The sequence below is a fragment of the Galeopterus variegatus genome, unplaced genomic scaffold (assembly GCF_000696425.1).
Source record: "Galeopterus variegatus unplaced genomic scaffold, G_variegatus-3.0.2 Scaffold36, whole genome shotgun sequence".
Lineage (NCBI taxonomy): Eukaryota > Metazoa > Chordata > Mammalia > Dermoptera > Cynocephalidae > Galeopterus > Galeopterus variegatus.
Window position 1 is genome coordinate 1,352,780 of NW_007726147.1, and position 16,320 is coordinate 1,369,099.

Genomic DNA, 16,320 nt, shown 5'->3' on the forward strand with positions numbered 1-16,320 from the left:
CATAAATGACTTTTGATGTATGTATTGCCAGTCTGCTGTTAAAAAAACCAATAGGATATCGAGAGTTTACTTTTCATCAGTACTTTTTAAGTTTGTGGCAAACTGATAAAATAAATCTAAATATTTCAAATGAAATATTTTAAATCACAGGTGGATTTGATCCTTTTGCAGTATATTTACTACCCATTTACGTTTCTTCTTTTGTTTGTGTCCCTTGGTGGTGGTGATGGTCATACTAGATTGTTTTATGTATTAAAGTTATTATCCTTTTATCATAGGTACTGCATATATTGTTTTTCTGTTTGCTTTTGTGAGTGACTGTGTGTAAACTGTTTTTATATTTTATTACAACATGGGAAATGTTTTAGTTTTTATGCTGTTGTATCTGTCAGACTTTCATCTATTAGTTCTGCCTTTGGTGACATGCTTACAAAAGTCTTTACCTTAGCAGAATGAAAAAAGACTCTGGCCTGAATTTTATTCTAGCACTTACATGATTTTGTTTCATTTTATTTTACATTTGACTCTTTAATTCAGCTAAACTATTTTGAAGTAAGAATTTTTTTTCTCAAAATTTCTGTTCCAAAAATTTTTGTAGCATTAAAATCAGGCATAGTTGTCAACCTGCTACGTATCATTCATGTCGGTTTATAATTGTTAACTCATAATATAAGTGGAAAATTATAATGGAATTAGTTATTTTTCAGTAAGTTAAGCAAATGTTTCATTATATGTACAGTTATAAATGCATGGCAAGGAACATCTTAAGACACTTGAATGTTAGTAAGCTAGATGGGTTACATGCACTTATAACTGTAATTCATGTCATCCGAGATTGAGAGTAATTCAGGTACAGTGGAATTCCAAAAAGGTAGGATTCTCTTACAGGAATGATAGGGAAAGCCTTGAGTGCTCAGCTGATGACTTTTTGTTCATACACTACGAGGAAGGAAAAAAAGATTAAAGTGCTAATACAGAGTATTCCTTCTAGTAGAGTATGTTGGAGGTTGAAATACAGGTGAGACTTAAAAAAGCAGGGAGTCGGTTAGGAATGCATTATAGTAAATGTTACTTGATAAAGGCCTCAGCTATGGGGAGGGGAGTGCACTGAGAAGACAAAAGCACCGAAGGCAAAAGCAATCTTCTCCCTCTCAGTTCATAACAGGGCATTGGCTGTCCTTTTCACATGCTGGCCTCTTCTTCTCAACCTTCAGCTTCAATGTTGTTTCCTCAGAAAGGCTCTGATCACTTTTGGCAGTAGTAGTAGGAAGCAGCAGTATTAAGTGTAGGTAGCCCTTTGAAGAAATTTAGCCATGAATAGAAGAGATAAGATAATAACTTGGAGGTGAGTAGCAGGACAGAAGAATAGAAGATTAATTGGGAGATTAGTCAGCAGGGGAAAAACTTGAAGTGAATAAGGAGATATTAAAGTTGCAAGTAACTTGGAGGATAGTAGTTGATGAAAAAATGTCTTGGAGGTGGGTAGGGATGAGAATAAGAGCTCAAATAGAAGGGTTTTGTCCACACAGTAAGAGGATCAATTTGGTTTTTGAGACCAGAATGAGGAGGACTGAATAAGTGATGTACAGAAAAAATTTAGGAGTGGAGGGAGGAGTGAAGTGGCACTGAACTCCATAAAGTGGGCTCAGTGATTGGAATCTTGGAGAAGAGTTTTGGAATACCTACGTTAGCAAATTTCATAGGGAGGCAACAAGATGTCGATGAAGAGATTGCTGAAGAAGAGCAAGAATTCTGTCAAGTAAAATGAATTTATAGAGGATGAAATCAGCAAAGTGTGGAAATGCAGCTATACAAAAATGAAAGTATTATAGGACTGGAGTGTGTCATGGTGGATGATTGAGGGGTCAAGAGAAAGTTTTTTAAATATGGCAGCATGGCATCTCATGAAAACTTGGAAGGAAGACACATGAAACCAGGAGGAAATTGATGGACTGAGAGAATAGGAGAGGATGGAGGAATCGGAAATAAGATGAACAGTGAAAAGTTTCAGTAGGTCGAGGTGTCAGAAGTAGAAGACAAAGGAGTATTATCCAAGAAGATCTTGCAGATCTCTGATGCGATCAAATGTGTACCAGTGTAGGAAGGCAAAGTACAGTCCAGGGATTATGGGGTCACTCACTCAGAATGTGATCTTGAACTTACGGAGAATGAAGGAGATAAGTGGACAGGGAAAATAGCCAGTTACCAGAGTCATTGAGAAAAGAATGCCAGAAGAAAGAATTTGCACCTAGACCAGAAGTTACAAATTGGAGAGATACTGAAAGCAGTTTGTATTGGTGAAGTATAACTGAGTTAATAAGCTTCAACATACTAAGTTGAATGTTAGTGTGGAGATACAATAAATTTCTGTCTTAGAGGTCTGGCAGGGCAATTGTGGGCCTTGATATTGAGGCATTCTGAAATTTTTAAGTAGTCAAGTTGGGCTTGTAAGTTTGCTATGGTTTTGTTAGCATCCATAGTATATTTGATGTCATTAGAGTACAGTGCCCATCCTTTGTTAAGATCACCAACAATTATTAGTTATCCTGTAAGCTTGTTGTTATTACACCTGGAAGGTGTTTCTGAATGAAGTAAATAAGAACTTTATTAGGCCCACTATGCCTAATTTGGTGCTTAACCAGTTTGGTTTATCAGGAGAGCAAGAAATACAACCATTATGGAAGTGTACTTCTTAATTTGTTGTAATTGTTTGGCTCTCTGATTCGTATTTTAGTTAATATGGGACAAGAGAAGTGTATTGTTCCAAACTCTTAGGAACCAAAAGTACATATGTGAAAGTTGGCTTACTTTGTAATCTTTTTTTCTTTGCAGACCATTCGAAGGAAGAAGAAAGTTCAGATACCAGTAAGTCGTCCTGACCCTGAGCCAATGTCTGATCATGAAGAAGATAGTTATGATGAGGAAGTACATGATCCAAGAAGTGGCCGTGGTGGTCTGGTTAACAGAAGGAGTGAGAAGAGTTGGGCAAGGGATAGAAGTGCAAGTAGAGAGCGGAGCTTGTCTCCACGGTCAGACAGGCGGTCACTGGCCTCCAGTCAGCCTGCCAGACCCACCAAAGTCACATTGGTGAAATCCCGGAAAAATGAAGGTATTCTCTACCAACTCTTCCGTTATTGTCTCCACATGAAAATTTTAAGACTAATTTTAATGAGAAATGCAGTTACCATCTCTTCATTGCTCTGCTTTGTTGTCTTTGTGTTTTTGTTCTGTTGCTGTAATTCTGTTGTGGCAGGCTCCAGGGAGTGTCCATTTGCTCTTCTCAAATCATTTTGTTGGAGCAGCAGGTAGCACTCCAAATAAATTATCCAGTAGTTGGATTTTGGAGTTGTTGTTGTGATGAGAACATCCAAATACAAATAATGATAACAAGAAATGTCACAGCATTACCAAATTGAAATTTAATGTTTTTCTTAGCTGTTAGGATCAGTAATAGTAAGAGTGTACTTCCAAAAGTTTGTGGAAAAATAAAATTAAAGGGTAAAACGAACCTTTCTTTTCATGAACTTTTTGAAATACCCTCGTAATAACCATGGGGAGAAATCTTGAGTCTTTGTATTTTTTTGGTGGACTGTTTTTTGAGTGTAGGGATCGAAGGGAAGGAACCCCATATAGGACATTTCTCCATAATGTAGGACTTCTTTAAAACTTTTGAAAGTGAAGCCCAGTTGCTTTCTCTCACTCCTCATCAAATGTTATTTTTTAAAAAAAGATCTGATTATGGTTTCCTTCTGCTGTGGTGGGCATCATCATTTTGACAAAAATGCGTGAGAATATTATGAAGGCTCATTGTGGTCTGCTTTGCTACCTGACATATCTCCTTCAAGTTACTCCATCCCACCCCAAGCCCCACCCCCAGTAGTGGACTTCTCAGTAAAGTTGTCTGCACTTGCTGTTTCTACTTCATTTTGTCACTCAGTCTTCAGCCCACTCTTATCTAGTGTCTATTCATCCCACCCCCAAAACTGTTCACACTAAATCCAGTAGAAACTTTTTAATCTTTGTCTTGCCAGTGCAGTACTGTTTCACAGAGTTAACTACTCCCTATAAACAGTGTCCTCTTTGGGCTTTTGTGATACTACATTCTTCTGGGTTCCCCCCACAAAACACACACACTTTTTTTTTCCTGTATCCTTTGCAAGCTCATTCTCCTCATCCTACCCTTCAGTGTTCTGTAGGTTTCTTTCTAGACTCTTTTTCCACTAAACATAATTTTTTAAGGCAATCTCAGGTCACTGCTGAAAATGGCAAAACTTATTTCTCAAATCTGTACATGCTTGTGTTCCGGTTTACTATTAGGCATATTCATAACACATTTCCCTCTTAAAATTTTTCCTCATTTGTTATGAAGTATCTGATTGAATATATTCCTGTCTACCCAATTTATCAAGACAGACATGTATAACGTGGTAATTAATTATGGTAATTAATTACTCTTGACATCCCTTTTTCCTATGCATAGTGAATAATGTGCTACTTTCTTAAATACCACTATATTAGTTCATTCCTATTGTTCATAACAAAATACCTGAAACTGGGTGACTTATAAAGAAAAACAAAATTTATTGCTTATAGTTTCTGAGACTAGGAAGTCCAAAGTCCATCTGGTGGTGGCACCAGAGACCCAGAGGTCTCACATTGCAAGATGGTGGAAGCAGAGAGAGCAGAGAGAGCAAGACAGACTCTCCTCTTCTTTTAAAGCCCTCTGAACGACACCTCTGACCACCATTTTTAATCCATTTACTACTGCATGGTTCTATAATCCAATCACCTGTTCAAGGCTCCACCTTTCAGTTACCATAATAGGATTTCCGACCCTCTTAACAGTCACACTGGGGGCTAAGTTTCTAATACATAAAACTTGGGATCACAATTCAAGCTTCAGTGAGTTTTGGAGGGACTTAATTCAGTCCACTGCAACCACTGTTATTTGTTCCACTTCAGTCTTTCTCCACTGCCACCACCCCTTTCCAAGTCACCATCATCTCTTAAGTGGACTCATTCAGTCTCATAACTGATCTCTGGATCTCTCTCCGTCGATTTACAGGCTCCTTCACATAACTGGAGAATCCTCTTGACTATTCTCCCTGTCTTATTCTTTCATCCCTCTTTTCCTTCTCAGTCTCAGGTAATTAGACTTATGACTTCATCAGACCTTCCAGGTTTTTTCCTTCTTATCTTTTGATGCATTTGTTTTGAACCGTTCCACCAATACTTCACCATCACCCCCCACACACAAACACACTCTTCAGGTTTAGTGTTAGTATTTCTTAGATAAGATTTTAGCTTTAGTATTTCTTCCTCAGGGAGGCCTTCTTTGACCCCCATTAGACACAGAAGCCTGTATTTCCACTATCTCAACTCTTTGTAGCACTTGTAATTGACATGGTGACATCTTCTTCATTGACTGTGTAAGTTGCCAAAGTGGAGGGGGACTGTCTGTCGTTTGCTGCTTTATCCACAGAGCCTGGCACATAATTATTATGTGCCCTTGGAAATATTTGGAATAAATGAATAAACTAATATATAAGGAATATTTTTGAGTCATCTATGTAATGGTTATTTAAAAGTTTTTAATCCTGAATAAGAACAGTCTTAACCAATATTGCATTAAAAAATTTTTTTTAATTGTGGAAAAAAAATTTTTTTAAACCCTCTGCTTATGAGCACTCTTTGTATATTTGCCTTAAGTTAAACTGTAACTCTAATGTAACTTTTAAACCCCTGCGTAGCGGGTCTTCTACCTTATCCCATATTAAAAACTTGTCTGTTTTCCATCTTGGTTTTTTGTTGGTTTTTTTTTTTTAATGTAATAAAGAGTCCTTCTCTGTCTCCTCACAGAACCAGGGGTGATCCTTTTCCTATTGGCATACTGATAGGTGTAGTCAGTAGTCTTGTTTTTAAAAAATACGTTTTCTACAGCTGTTGAAAGAACATGGGCAGTTCTCTGGACTCTTCTTGGTAACTTCCTATCTTTGACCACTCCTTCACCCACAAATAGAATTAATGTTGCCTCACTCTTGGATACTTTGTTGGTTATGCAAAGGAAAGAACTGGTATTTTAACTCCTGCCCATTTCAGCCATTTGTAAATAAGCCTTTGCATTAATACACAGCAGTTTATACTAATGCTCTGAGTTTGTGTCTTCAGTGTCAGAGATGTAGGATCAGAAATACTTTTTCTCTAAGAGTAGGAAAAAATAAAAATAGTACATGCTTGATAACAATCATCAACATAATTGTGAACCTTTCCGAAGTCTTTTAACCCTCAAGCAATTTGCTTTTTAGAATTGTATTAAACATTCTGAGAAACTAGCGTTTTAATACATGGTCAGAAGGAAATGGTGTTCTCTTTAGGACATTCTCCCTTTTGGCAAAATGGGAACACAGTGTGTCCGTGTCAGTCTATTGTTAGAACTACACACATTCACTTTATTTTTCTTGCTGACATTGCACATTTTTTGATGATTAGAGGAAGTATCTTATTTGCGGGGTGGCCAAATTTCTTATTATTAATTATACTAAAAATCTCTCTTTATGTAGTGATTATTAGTCTTGTAAACTAAGTATCAGGATTTTACATTAAAGACATTTAAATATATTATTTCAGAATATGGTCTTCGATTGGCCAGTCATATATTTGTAAAGGAAATTTCACAAGATAGTTTGGCAGCAAGAGATGGCAACATTCAAGAAGGCGATGTTGTATTGAAGGTATAGTCATATTCTTACATTTTAATGAACTGAAATAGAAAACAAGTTCTAGAGTTATATATCCTCTGCTCATGTTTGAAGAAATTTTACCAAAGAGAATTGAAAATCAGTGTTTGGGATAAAGGGACTTGAATTGCCACTGTTCGTTCTTAGATGTCAACACTGATACTTTAGGTATAGGGTCATCCTGAGAGAATTAATTGCTACAAATGTGTATTATTCCCCAGAAGGAGCTACTTTTTGGATAGATAAGTCTGTTCTTCCACCTTAAGTGGTTTTGGCAATTGTTCCAAACATTATTGAAATGATTGTTTTATTAGTTTGCTTATAAGTAATAGAATGTGGCAGACTTTCGGGGAGGAATTAGGGGATGCTAATTTGGGGTTTTCTGACAGAGTTACAGTATAATAAAAATTTTAACATTTTAGGAAGGTAGAATACTTTGATAATTGAGAAAGGTATAAAGAGAATATTCCGGTTCTTACAGCAAGCCAAGAAGTAGTTTGGATATTCCGGTTTATAACAGACTAAGTTAACTTGTATTTTGATTGTCATTTACGTTCACCTATAGTTTTTTTTTCTATTGCAGATAAATGGTACTGTGACAGAAAATATGTCATTGACAGATGCAAAGACATTGATAGAAAGGTCTAAAGGCAAGTTAAAAATGGTAGTTCAAAGAGATGAACGGGCTACCTTATTGAACGTCCCTGATCTTTCTGACAGTATCCACTCTGCTAATGCCTCCGAGAGAGATGGTGAGTACTATTGTGTTTGAAGGTTCCCTCTCAGTTACTTGTTTCTTAAAGTAGTAGGAAGATTGGACATCTTTGAGTAAAATGATAATTTTCTACAAGCCAAACACCTTCAAAATCTTAATATTACAAATACGTATATATATATATCACCCCCCCCACCCTCCTCCCCAGAGGCAGTTCACCACTATTGATTTGATCACTGGCTGATGAAATTGTTTAAATTCGTCATTTTATATGAGATTATACTTAGTAGCTTATTTCCATTATTGTGTGAGTACCTTATACTTTACTGTAATCATTTCGTGAGAAAATAAACGGCATCCTTTTATTTAACAGACATTTCAGAAATTCAGTCACTAGCATCAGATCATTCCAGCCGATCACATGACAGGCCTCCCCGCCGCAGCCGGTCACGATCTCCTGACCAACGGTCAGAGCCTTCTGATCATTCCAGACACTCTCCACAGCAGCCCAGCAATGGCAGGTAATAACACTATGTTGTTTAAAATAAAATAATTATGTTTGCTTGATACATGGATCTGGAAATTGCTTATAAATAAAATGAGAAGATAGATTTTTTGTTGTTATTCAAGATTAGATGTGTTTTTCTTTCTCAGTGTAGTCATTTCTTATCTAGAATAACAGAGGACAGTCAAACTTTCTTAAAGGGCTGGATAGTAAATATTTTAGGCACGCAGGCCATCCAGTTTCTGTCACTACTCAACTGTCTTCATAGCACAAAGGCAGCTGTAGATGGTGTGTAAATGAATGGGCATGACTGCGTTTGAATAAAATTTTATTTACAAAAAATACAAGCTTCAGGAATCTATTTGGGAAGGTTAACTATAATAGAAGTCCTTTAATAGATTAACCTGAACTTCATTTTCCCTTTTAAAAATTCACTGTCTGGTATTTATGCCAAAGGGTCTGGTATGCAAGTAGTATATGACTTGCCTGAATTTATCTTGTCTTTGGGGTTACATATACATTTGAGAATCTGTAGAAAATTATGACCCATCTCTCCAGGAGAATGCTCTTGTGCACATACATGCTGTATTTTGCGTATAATTTTTGAAGATTCCAGGGCCACCAACTGACCTGTGGTTAACAGCAGTTCATATGGAAATTTGAAGGCACTTAAAAAATGTGGGTACAGAGCTAGAGACAGTTTAGGAGAAAAGGGAACCTTTTCTTGGTGGGAATGTAAATTTGTTGCAGCCATAATGGAAAACACTATGGAAGTTCCTCAAAAAATTAAAAATAGAACCACCATATGATCTTGCAATCCCACTACCGGGTGTTTGTCCAAAGGAAATCAAGCACTATCTGGAGGAGTTATCTGCATTCCCATTATTATTATTGTCATTGTGGCATTATTCACAATAACCAAGATATGGAATCGACTTAGATGTACATCAACAGATGAATAGATAAAGAAAATGTGGTGCGCGCGCACACACACACACAATGGAATATTATACAGTCTTTAAAAGGAAAGAAATCCTGGCATTTGTAACAACATGGATGAACCTCGAGGACATTATTCTAAGTGTAATAAGCAAGGCACAGAAAGACAAATACTGCATGATCTCACTTGTGTTTGGAATCTAAAAAAGTTGAACTTATAGAAAGTAGTTCTGCTTCACAGAGAGGTGGTTACCAGGTACCAGAGGCATGGGGAGAAAGGAGGACATGTTGGTCAAAGGGTACAAAGTTTCAGTTATAAGATGAATAAGTTCTAGAGGCCCAATGTGCAGTATGGTTACTATTGTTAATAATAATGTATTTTATACTTGAAATTTGCTAAGAGAGTAGTAAGTAGATATTAAGTGTTTTCATCAAACACATGAAAAAAGATAACTGTGAGATGATGTATATGTTAATTAGATTGATTGTTGTCCTCATTTCACAATGTTTATGTGTATCAAAACAATATATTGCATACTTTAATTATATACAGTGTTTATCTCTCAATTATAGCTCAGTAAAGTTGGAAAGAAAAAGACATTCAGATACAGAACTGAAGAGATGGTGGTCTAGGATTAGAGAAGTGATGAGGGACTTACCAGCATAGAGGTGTTAGCTGAAGCCATAAAAGCCACTAAAATTGCTAAGGGAAACAATATGGAGAGAAGGCCAAGAACTAGGCCACAGGGAGCACTTTTGCTTAGAAAGGTGAGGATACGAGGAAAGAGTAAATGAAGAGGGGGGAGTACCTAGGCAGGAGAGAGCTTTCTTAAAGGTTCTCAGAAACCATAGTGAGATGGTTCTTAAAACTATAATTCACAAAGGTGTTTGGCTTTCTACTAAAATGGGAACTAGAAAGAGAAGAGGATAACTAGTAACTGCTATAAATATGGTTGCAATTATTGTGTTCACTATAGTTTTTAGGTATTTGTGAAGCTGATTCTAAATTTCAAATTTCAGATTTATATGTCAACTTTGATTTTTATTTTAAGGTTATAATGATTTTTTTAAAAAATATTATGGTATGCCACATGCAGAATTGGCTTATTATCTTATAACTTATGCTTATTTTTAACTGCTGCAGGTTAATATATTAATGCTAAAATCTCCTTGACACAGCACAGATGTTATCAGGAAAAGGACTGCTGCCACAACACCTACACAGTGATATAACTAACACCTTTGATGATTCATGGGAGCAGCTATCATTTTAACACATTTCCCACCTAGAAGCCATACTGATATCAAGCAATTTGGATGTGATTTGTGATCTCCCATTTAAAAAGATATTAATCAAAATCTCAAAATCTTGTCCATTTGTTTTGATTATAAGCAAATTGTAAATCTTAGATAGTTCTTTTTGACATCTGCTTTTTTCGTTTAGATTTTCTAAACACTTGACATCTGTAACCTTAACTTAAAAGTTGAAGAGGTGTTTTGTTTTGTTTCTATCATTTTTATCTTATATTGGGGTGTTTTACTTCTTCTCTTAGGAGCCTTATGTATTCTTATGGGTAGCACCAGTTATATGGGAACTTTTAAAAATACAGAATCCTGGGGCCTACTCTCAGTTTATCGGAAACAGAGGTAGGGAATACCTTTTTTTAAGCTTCTGTGCACTCCCGGATTTGGGAACCACAGATTAGAAAGAGTAGCATTTAAAAGAAAAGGTAGTACTTCAACTGTAGGAGGAAAAAAGTCTTCAAATTCTTTCCAGATTTTTGTGGTGAGAATTTCTGAAGATTCAGTAACCTCCCTATGGACAAGATATAAAATAATACCAGTTGCTTAAAGATTTCATATTCCCCCTATAGTTAATCTTAAAATTCAAATAATAGTGAAGTTTTAATTTAGAGGATACCTTGCATTTTGAGGAACAATTCAGATACATTATAAGAGTAAAATGCTAGTACTACAAAACACCATGAGACCTCTGTATAGTCTATTATTTTTATTTAATTTCATTTGTATAAATGTCTTTGTTTTATAAATGTTATTTAAATTTTTATTTTTAAAGAAGTGATATCAAACTGACTTGGTCTCTGTGAGAAAAGTTTCAATTTACTGTGTAAGAAGTCTGTCTTGGTAAGCATCAGCCCTGCTGTGTTCTCTTCCTAGATTTCTGAATATTTTTGTATGTCTTTAGATTATCTGCTGATCTCTTCATTTTGTGAGAGGCGATAGAACATAGCAATTTCTTTGGGCTTTGGAGACAGACTTCCTGGGTTCAAGTCCAGGCCTGCCATTGGTTGCTTGCATAACTTTGAAACCTCTCTGCTTCAGTGTCCTCATCTGCGGTAAAGTAGGCAGGTTGTGCATCACAAAGTTGTCTTCAGAATTAAATCAATTGCAATACCTGGCACAAATGTTTGCTACTATCATTATTATGGTAATTAGTAGTAGTTAGAGTTTTCAAATGCTTCCACATCTGCTCATATTTAGCCATTTCTACGAAGATTTCCTCATTCTGTAGGTAAAGTTGAGAGATTGTGGTAAAGTCCAGGGTTACGGAGTTGATGAGGGATTGGGCCAGGATTAAAACTCTTGGTCTTTTAACTCAAATCTTTGACCTTACTGGTGTAGAGAAAGAAAGAAAGTAGCTTAATTGCTACTTAATCTTCAGGGAACAAAAATCTATAAACAGTTCCATTGTTGTAATGACCTACTTATGTTCCTCTGCGTGATAGTGTTTTCTTAGAGAGCAAATGTATGGAGAGAATTCTGAGAAAAACACATGAGGTTGTTCTTCATTATAACTTGATGAGGAAAGCACCCTCACTGTTTTCTAGGACAAGGGTTGGCAGACTATATAGCCTACGGGCCAAATAAAGCCTGCTGTCTTGTTTCGTAAGTAAAGTTTTATCGGAAACCTATCCTACAGTGGCATAATTCAGAAGTTGTAACAGAGAGGCTATACAGCCAAGAGAGCCACTTACAGAAAAAGTGTACCAATCTCAGGTCTGGAGTTTTTGTTTTTAAATTAAAAGATAATTACATGCATAAAGAGAATTATTAGTGATCTTCTTATACCTTCATGTGTGCTGCTGGGCTTGTTTGCTTTGTTTTGTATTTTATTCAGTATTGCTTCAGAGCCCACTGTGGGTTAAGACTTTTGCACTGTAGGAACTGGGAATACTGAGAGAGTCCGCAGTTAATGGTGGCACTGTTTCTTGATGATTACCATATAGTTGTCACTGAAAAGATTATTTCATTGATCTTACAGTAATCCCTGAATAACTAGAGAATATTTGATTTGCAGGGCATGTTCTGAGGCTCTGTTTGGTTATATTGTATTCTCCCTGGTATTTACAGTTAATTTGACAGACTAATTTTATGGCTTTTCTTTCTAGGGGAACAACATATATTTACTTTTTTTTGTTCTGTTCTATAAACCTTTATAAAAGTGACTGGTGCTATTGATTAATCATAAACAGGTGCAATATTGAAAAAATTTTAATACAGTAAAAGCTCAGACTAATAGAATAAGGTCTAACTGTGAAAGATTTGGATTGTTAAGATTTACATTTTGTATTACACCCAGTCATTCCATGAAGTTGATAATGTTTATCTAAGGCTTAAGCTGTTGTCCAAAGTGTTTAAGGAATGTGTTTTAACAAATAGAAAAACAGTCTAATTTATATTTAGCATTATCCATTTTGTGAAAGTGGTTGCTTCGGAAGTTCTTGAGAGCAGTGCTATTTTCAAAAGGTTGAAACTTTGTAAAAATTTAAAATACTCTCTTTATTAATTGTTTATTTCTCCTGAGAGAAATGCCTCCACTAAATTCTGAATCTAGTAGTGTTAGCTTTGCTATGGCTTATAACAAATACATGATAGTAAAATCAAATTTTATGAATGAAAATTTCTATCCTAAATCCAAGTGTTAAGCCAAGTTAAGATCATATATTTGGGATCAAAACCTTTTATCTATACAATTCACCCATATTATCAGTTTTCTAAGAGTGCTAGGGAATTCCTGATACATGTGCACATAGGGCATGTAATATATCTGCTTAATACCTCACAGAACTCTTGGCTTTTAAATTAAAGTTCTAGGGTTTTTTATTTACATACCTTACTTCTCCTTTAACCTTTCATAATTGTTTTCTTTGATATTAGAAGAGCTATAAAGGGCCGGCCTGGTGGTGCACTGCTACAGTGCGCCGCTTGGGAGTGTGGTGGCGCTTCCGCCGAGGGTTCGGATCCCACGTACAGACCAGGTCCCGCTCACTGGCTGAGCGAGGTGCGGGAGCAACACTGAGGGTTGCGATCCCGTTGCCGGTCCTGGTCTGGTATGGGCGCGACACTGGGGGTTGCGATCCGTTGCTGGACATGAAAAAAGGGGAAAAAAAAAGAGCTATAAGTATTCTTTTATCCTACTACATATAGTTCCTGTCAGATATTGCTTAGTTCTTTTTGGAACATACGTGAAACTTTGCCAGTAGGCTAAAAATTATTGTTGAAACATTCTAATATATCAATTGAACATATTTTTTATAATTTCAAATGTGGAAAAGTGACTGTCTTTTCACTTTTTGATTTTATTTACTAATCTTCGGTTTAAGTAAAAATGGTTTTGTACCTCCAATTTGCTAGGTGCCTTATTCTAAGCAAGAATTACCAAAGATACTATTGGTAATTAACTTGGTGGAGGCAGTACTACATTTTCTTTTTCAGACACACTGTGAAGTCCTTTACCTTTGTTTTTGTGGGGTTTTTTGGTTGGTTGGTTGGTTGTTTTTTCTGTTTCTCCTTCATCTGTGAAAAATAGAAAGGGCCGGGTAGAAGGATAGGCTTCATTAAGTGTCTCAATGAGATTAATCAACTGATTGATGACTTTTATTCCATGGCTCCTTTGCGTTACAACTTGACTGATGCAGTTGGTTTTGAGTGATCAACAGATGGCATAGTGAATGTTCAGTAGTGAAGACTGAGAGATTTTTTTTTTTGAACCAGTAATTTGGACACTATCTTGCTATTTCTTCTTTTAACAAATATTTATCAATATCATGTATATGTTATCAGCATATGATTATAAATGTCCTGAACAAACTAGGCAAGATCCCTGCTGTTATAGACATTATATCCAAATGTTGAAAGCAGATAAATAAGTTTGAAAATATGAAAAAATAATTTCTATTAGTGGGAAATGCTATAAAGAATTTAAGGCCGCCACCCTGCCCATCTGGCAACCCCAGCTGGGTCCCTGCTGCAGCCCTGGCCGCCCTGCCACAGCCATGTCCAAGGAGGTGTGGGCCAGGTTAGGGAAGATCCTGGAGTGATGTGGGAGCCTGACAGAAGGAAGAGCACATAGATGGACTGCTTCTGGTTGGCACTGGAGAATTATGATGACTTGTACCAATGGTCAGTTGAGTCATATTCAGACTTCTGGGCAGAGTTCTGGAAATTCCTTGGAATTGCCGTCTCACACATGTATGATGAGGTTGTGGACCCAGATGTGGACAGGGGATCACAGATGTCCCCGAGTAGTTCAAAGGCAATTGTCTGAACTATGCAGAAAACCTCCTGTGGCACAAAGAGAATGAGATAGTTACCCTTTCTGTTGCAAGGGAAGGTGAAGAGGAAATTGTGAAGGTGACTTTTGAAGAGTTGAGGTGGCTTTGTTTGCTGCAGCCATGAGGAGAATGGGTATGAAAAAGGGAGACCGGGTTGTTGGTTATTTACCCAACAGTGTGCACACAGTGGAAGTGGTGCTGGCCATAGCACGTATCAGTGCCATCTGAAGCTCCATATCCCTGTGCTTCAGTGTGAATGGTATCCTGGACCAGTTGTCACAAATTCAGCCAAAGTTCACCTTCTCTGGGGAAGCTGTTGTCTACAGTGGCAAAGAGCACAGACACATGGGCTGGCTACCACAGGTGGTCAGAAGACTACCAGACTTGAAAATGTGGTGGTGATTCCTCACATTACCTCTAAGGAGAAGATGGACATTTCAAAGATTCCAAATGGCATGTTCCTGGTTGATTTTCTTCCATCCAGGCAGGCGAGCCAGCCCCCCAGCTAGAGTTCAAGCAGCTACCCTTCGGCCACTCTCTCTTCATCATGTTTTCGTCGGGCACGACTGGAGCATCCAAGTGCATAGTGCATTCCGCGGGGGTACCCTCATCCAGCACCTGAAGGAACACATGCTTCACAGTGACATGACCAGCTGCGACATCCTCCTGTACTACACCACGGTTGGCTGGATGGTGTCCGCTCTTGCCATGTGAGCATCTGTGGTCTCCTATGACAGCTCCCCCTGGTCCCGATGCCCAACATGCTTTGGGACCTGGTTGACAGGATAGGCATCACCATCCTGGGAATGGGTGCCAGGTGGCTGTCCGTGCTCGAAGAGAAAGACGTGAAGCCAGTGGAAACCCACAATCTCCAGATGTTTCTCAGGATCCTGTCTACTGGGTTCCTCCTGAAAGCCCAAAGCCATGAGTATGTCTACAAAAATAAGAGCATTGTTCTGCTGGACTCCATCTCAGGCGGCATTGACGTCATCTCCTGCTTCATGGGCCAGAATTCTTCTGTTCCTGTGTATAAAGGGGAGATTCAGGCCTGGAACCTGGGCATGGCCGTGGAATGTGGAAGGAAGGACCATTTGGAGAGAAAGTGCCAAGCTGGTATGTACTAAGCTGCTTCCCTGCCAGCCTACACACTTCTGGAACAATAAGAATGGCAACAAGTACAGGAACGTGTATTTCTCCAAATTCCCTGGTATCTGGGTGCACAGCGACTACCGCAGAATCAACCCCAAGACCAGGGACATTGTTGTGCTTTGCTGGAGTGACAGCATACTCAACACCAACAGAGTGTGGTTTGGCAGCTCCGAAACCTACAGTGTTGTAGAAGTCTTCGAGGAGGTGATGGACAGCTTGTGTGTCCCCCAGTATAACAAGGATGGGAGGAGAGGGTACTTCTGTTCCTGAAGATGGCTTCTGAGCACACATTCTGGCCTGATTTGGTGAAGAGGATCCACAAGGACCTCCGTGTGGGCTTGCCTATGCGACATGTCTCCAACATCATCCTGGAAACCAAGGGCATCCTGTACACACTCAATGGCAAAAAAGTGGAAGTGGCTGTGAAGAAGATCATCGCTGGAAAAGCCATAGATATCATGGGACTTTCTCAAATCCTGAGGCCCTGGATTTCAGAACTACAGGACTTCTGAATCAGACTGGCTTGCATGTCATTCAGCCACACGTGTGCACTGGAACTCTTATATGTTCCAGAAATTACTTGGAAACCTACAGCTGTTTTAAAAGTAAATTTGCAGCAAGTGCTCTGTAGGCTTGGGGAAGAATCATTTCTGTTTTGTTGCAGTTAAATCTGGTGGGTGCCTGGGTCTTCTGCTTGCA

General features: G+C 37.9%; 1 protein-coding gene and 1 pseudogene across 4 annotated transcripts in view; both read left to right on the top strand.

The window, feature by feature from the left end:
- TJP1 (tight junction protein 1) overlaps positions 1 to 16,320 on the top strand; it is a 244,214-nt gene that overhangs the window by 181,530 nt on the left and 46,364 nt on the right. For all 4 annotated transcript variants that reach the window (XM_008571114.1, XM_008571122.1, XM_008571130.1 and 1 more), the window contains exons 5-8: positions 2,833 to 3,109; positions 6,628 to 6,731; positions 7,321 to 7,489; positions 7,826 to 7,973. In XM_008571114.1, the coding sequence (XP_008569336.1) occupies positions 2,833 to 3,109; positions 6,628 to 6,731; positions 7,321 to 7,489; positions 7,826 to 7,973 (698 nt within the window). The remainder of the gene's footprint in view (positions 1 to 2,832; positions 3,110 to 6,627; positions 6,732 to 7,320; positions 7,490 to 7,825; positions 7,974 to 16,320) is intronic.
- Positions 14,271 to 16,252, top strand: LOC103589231 (annotated as a pseudogene).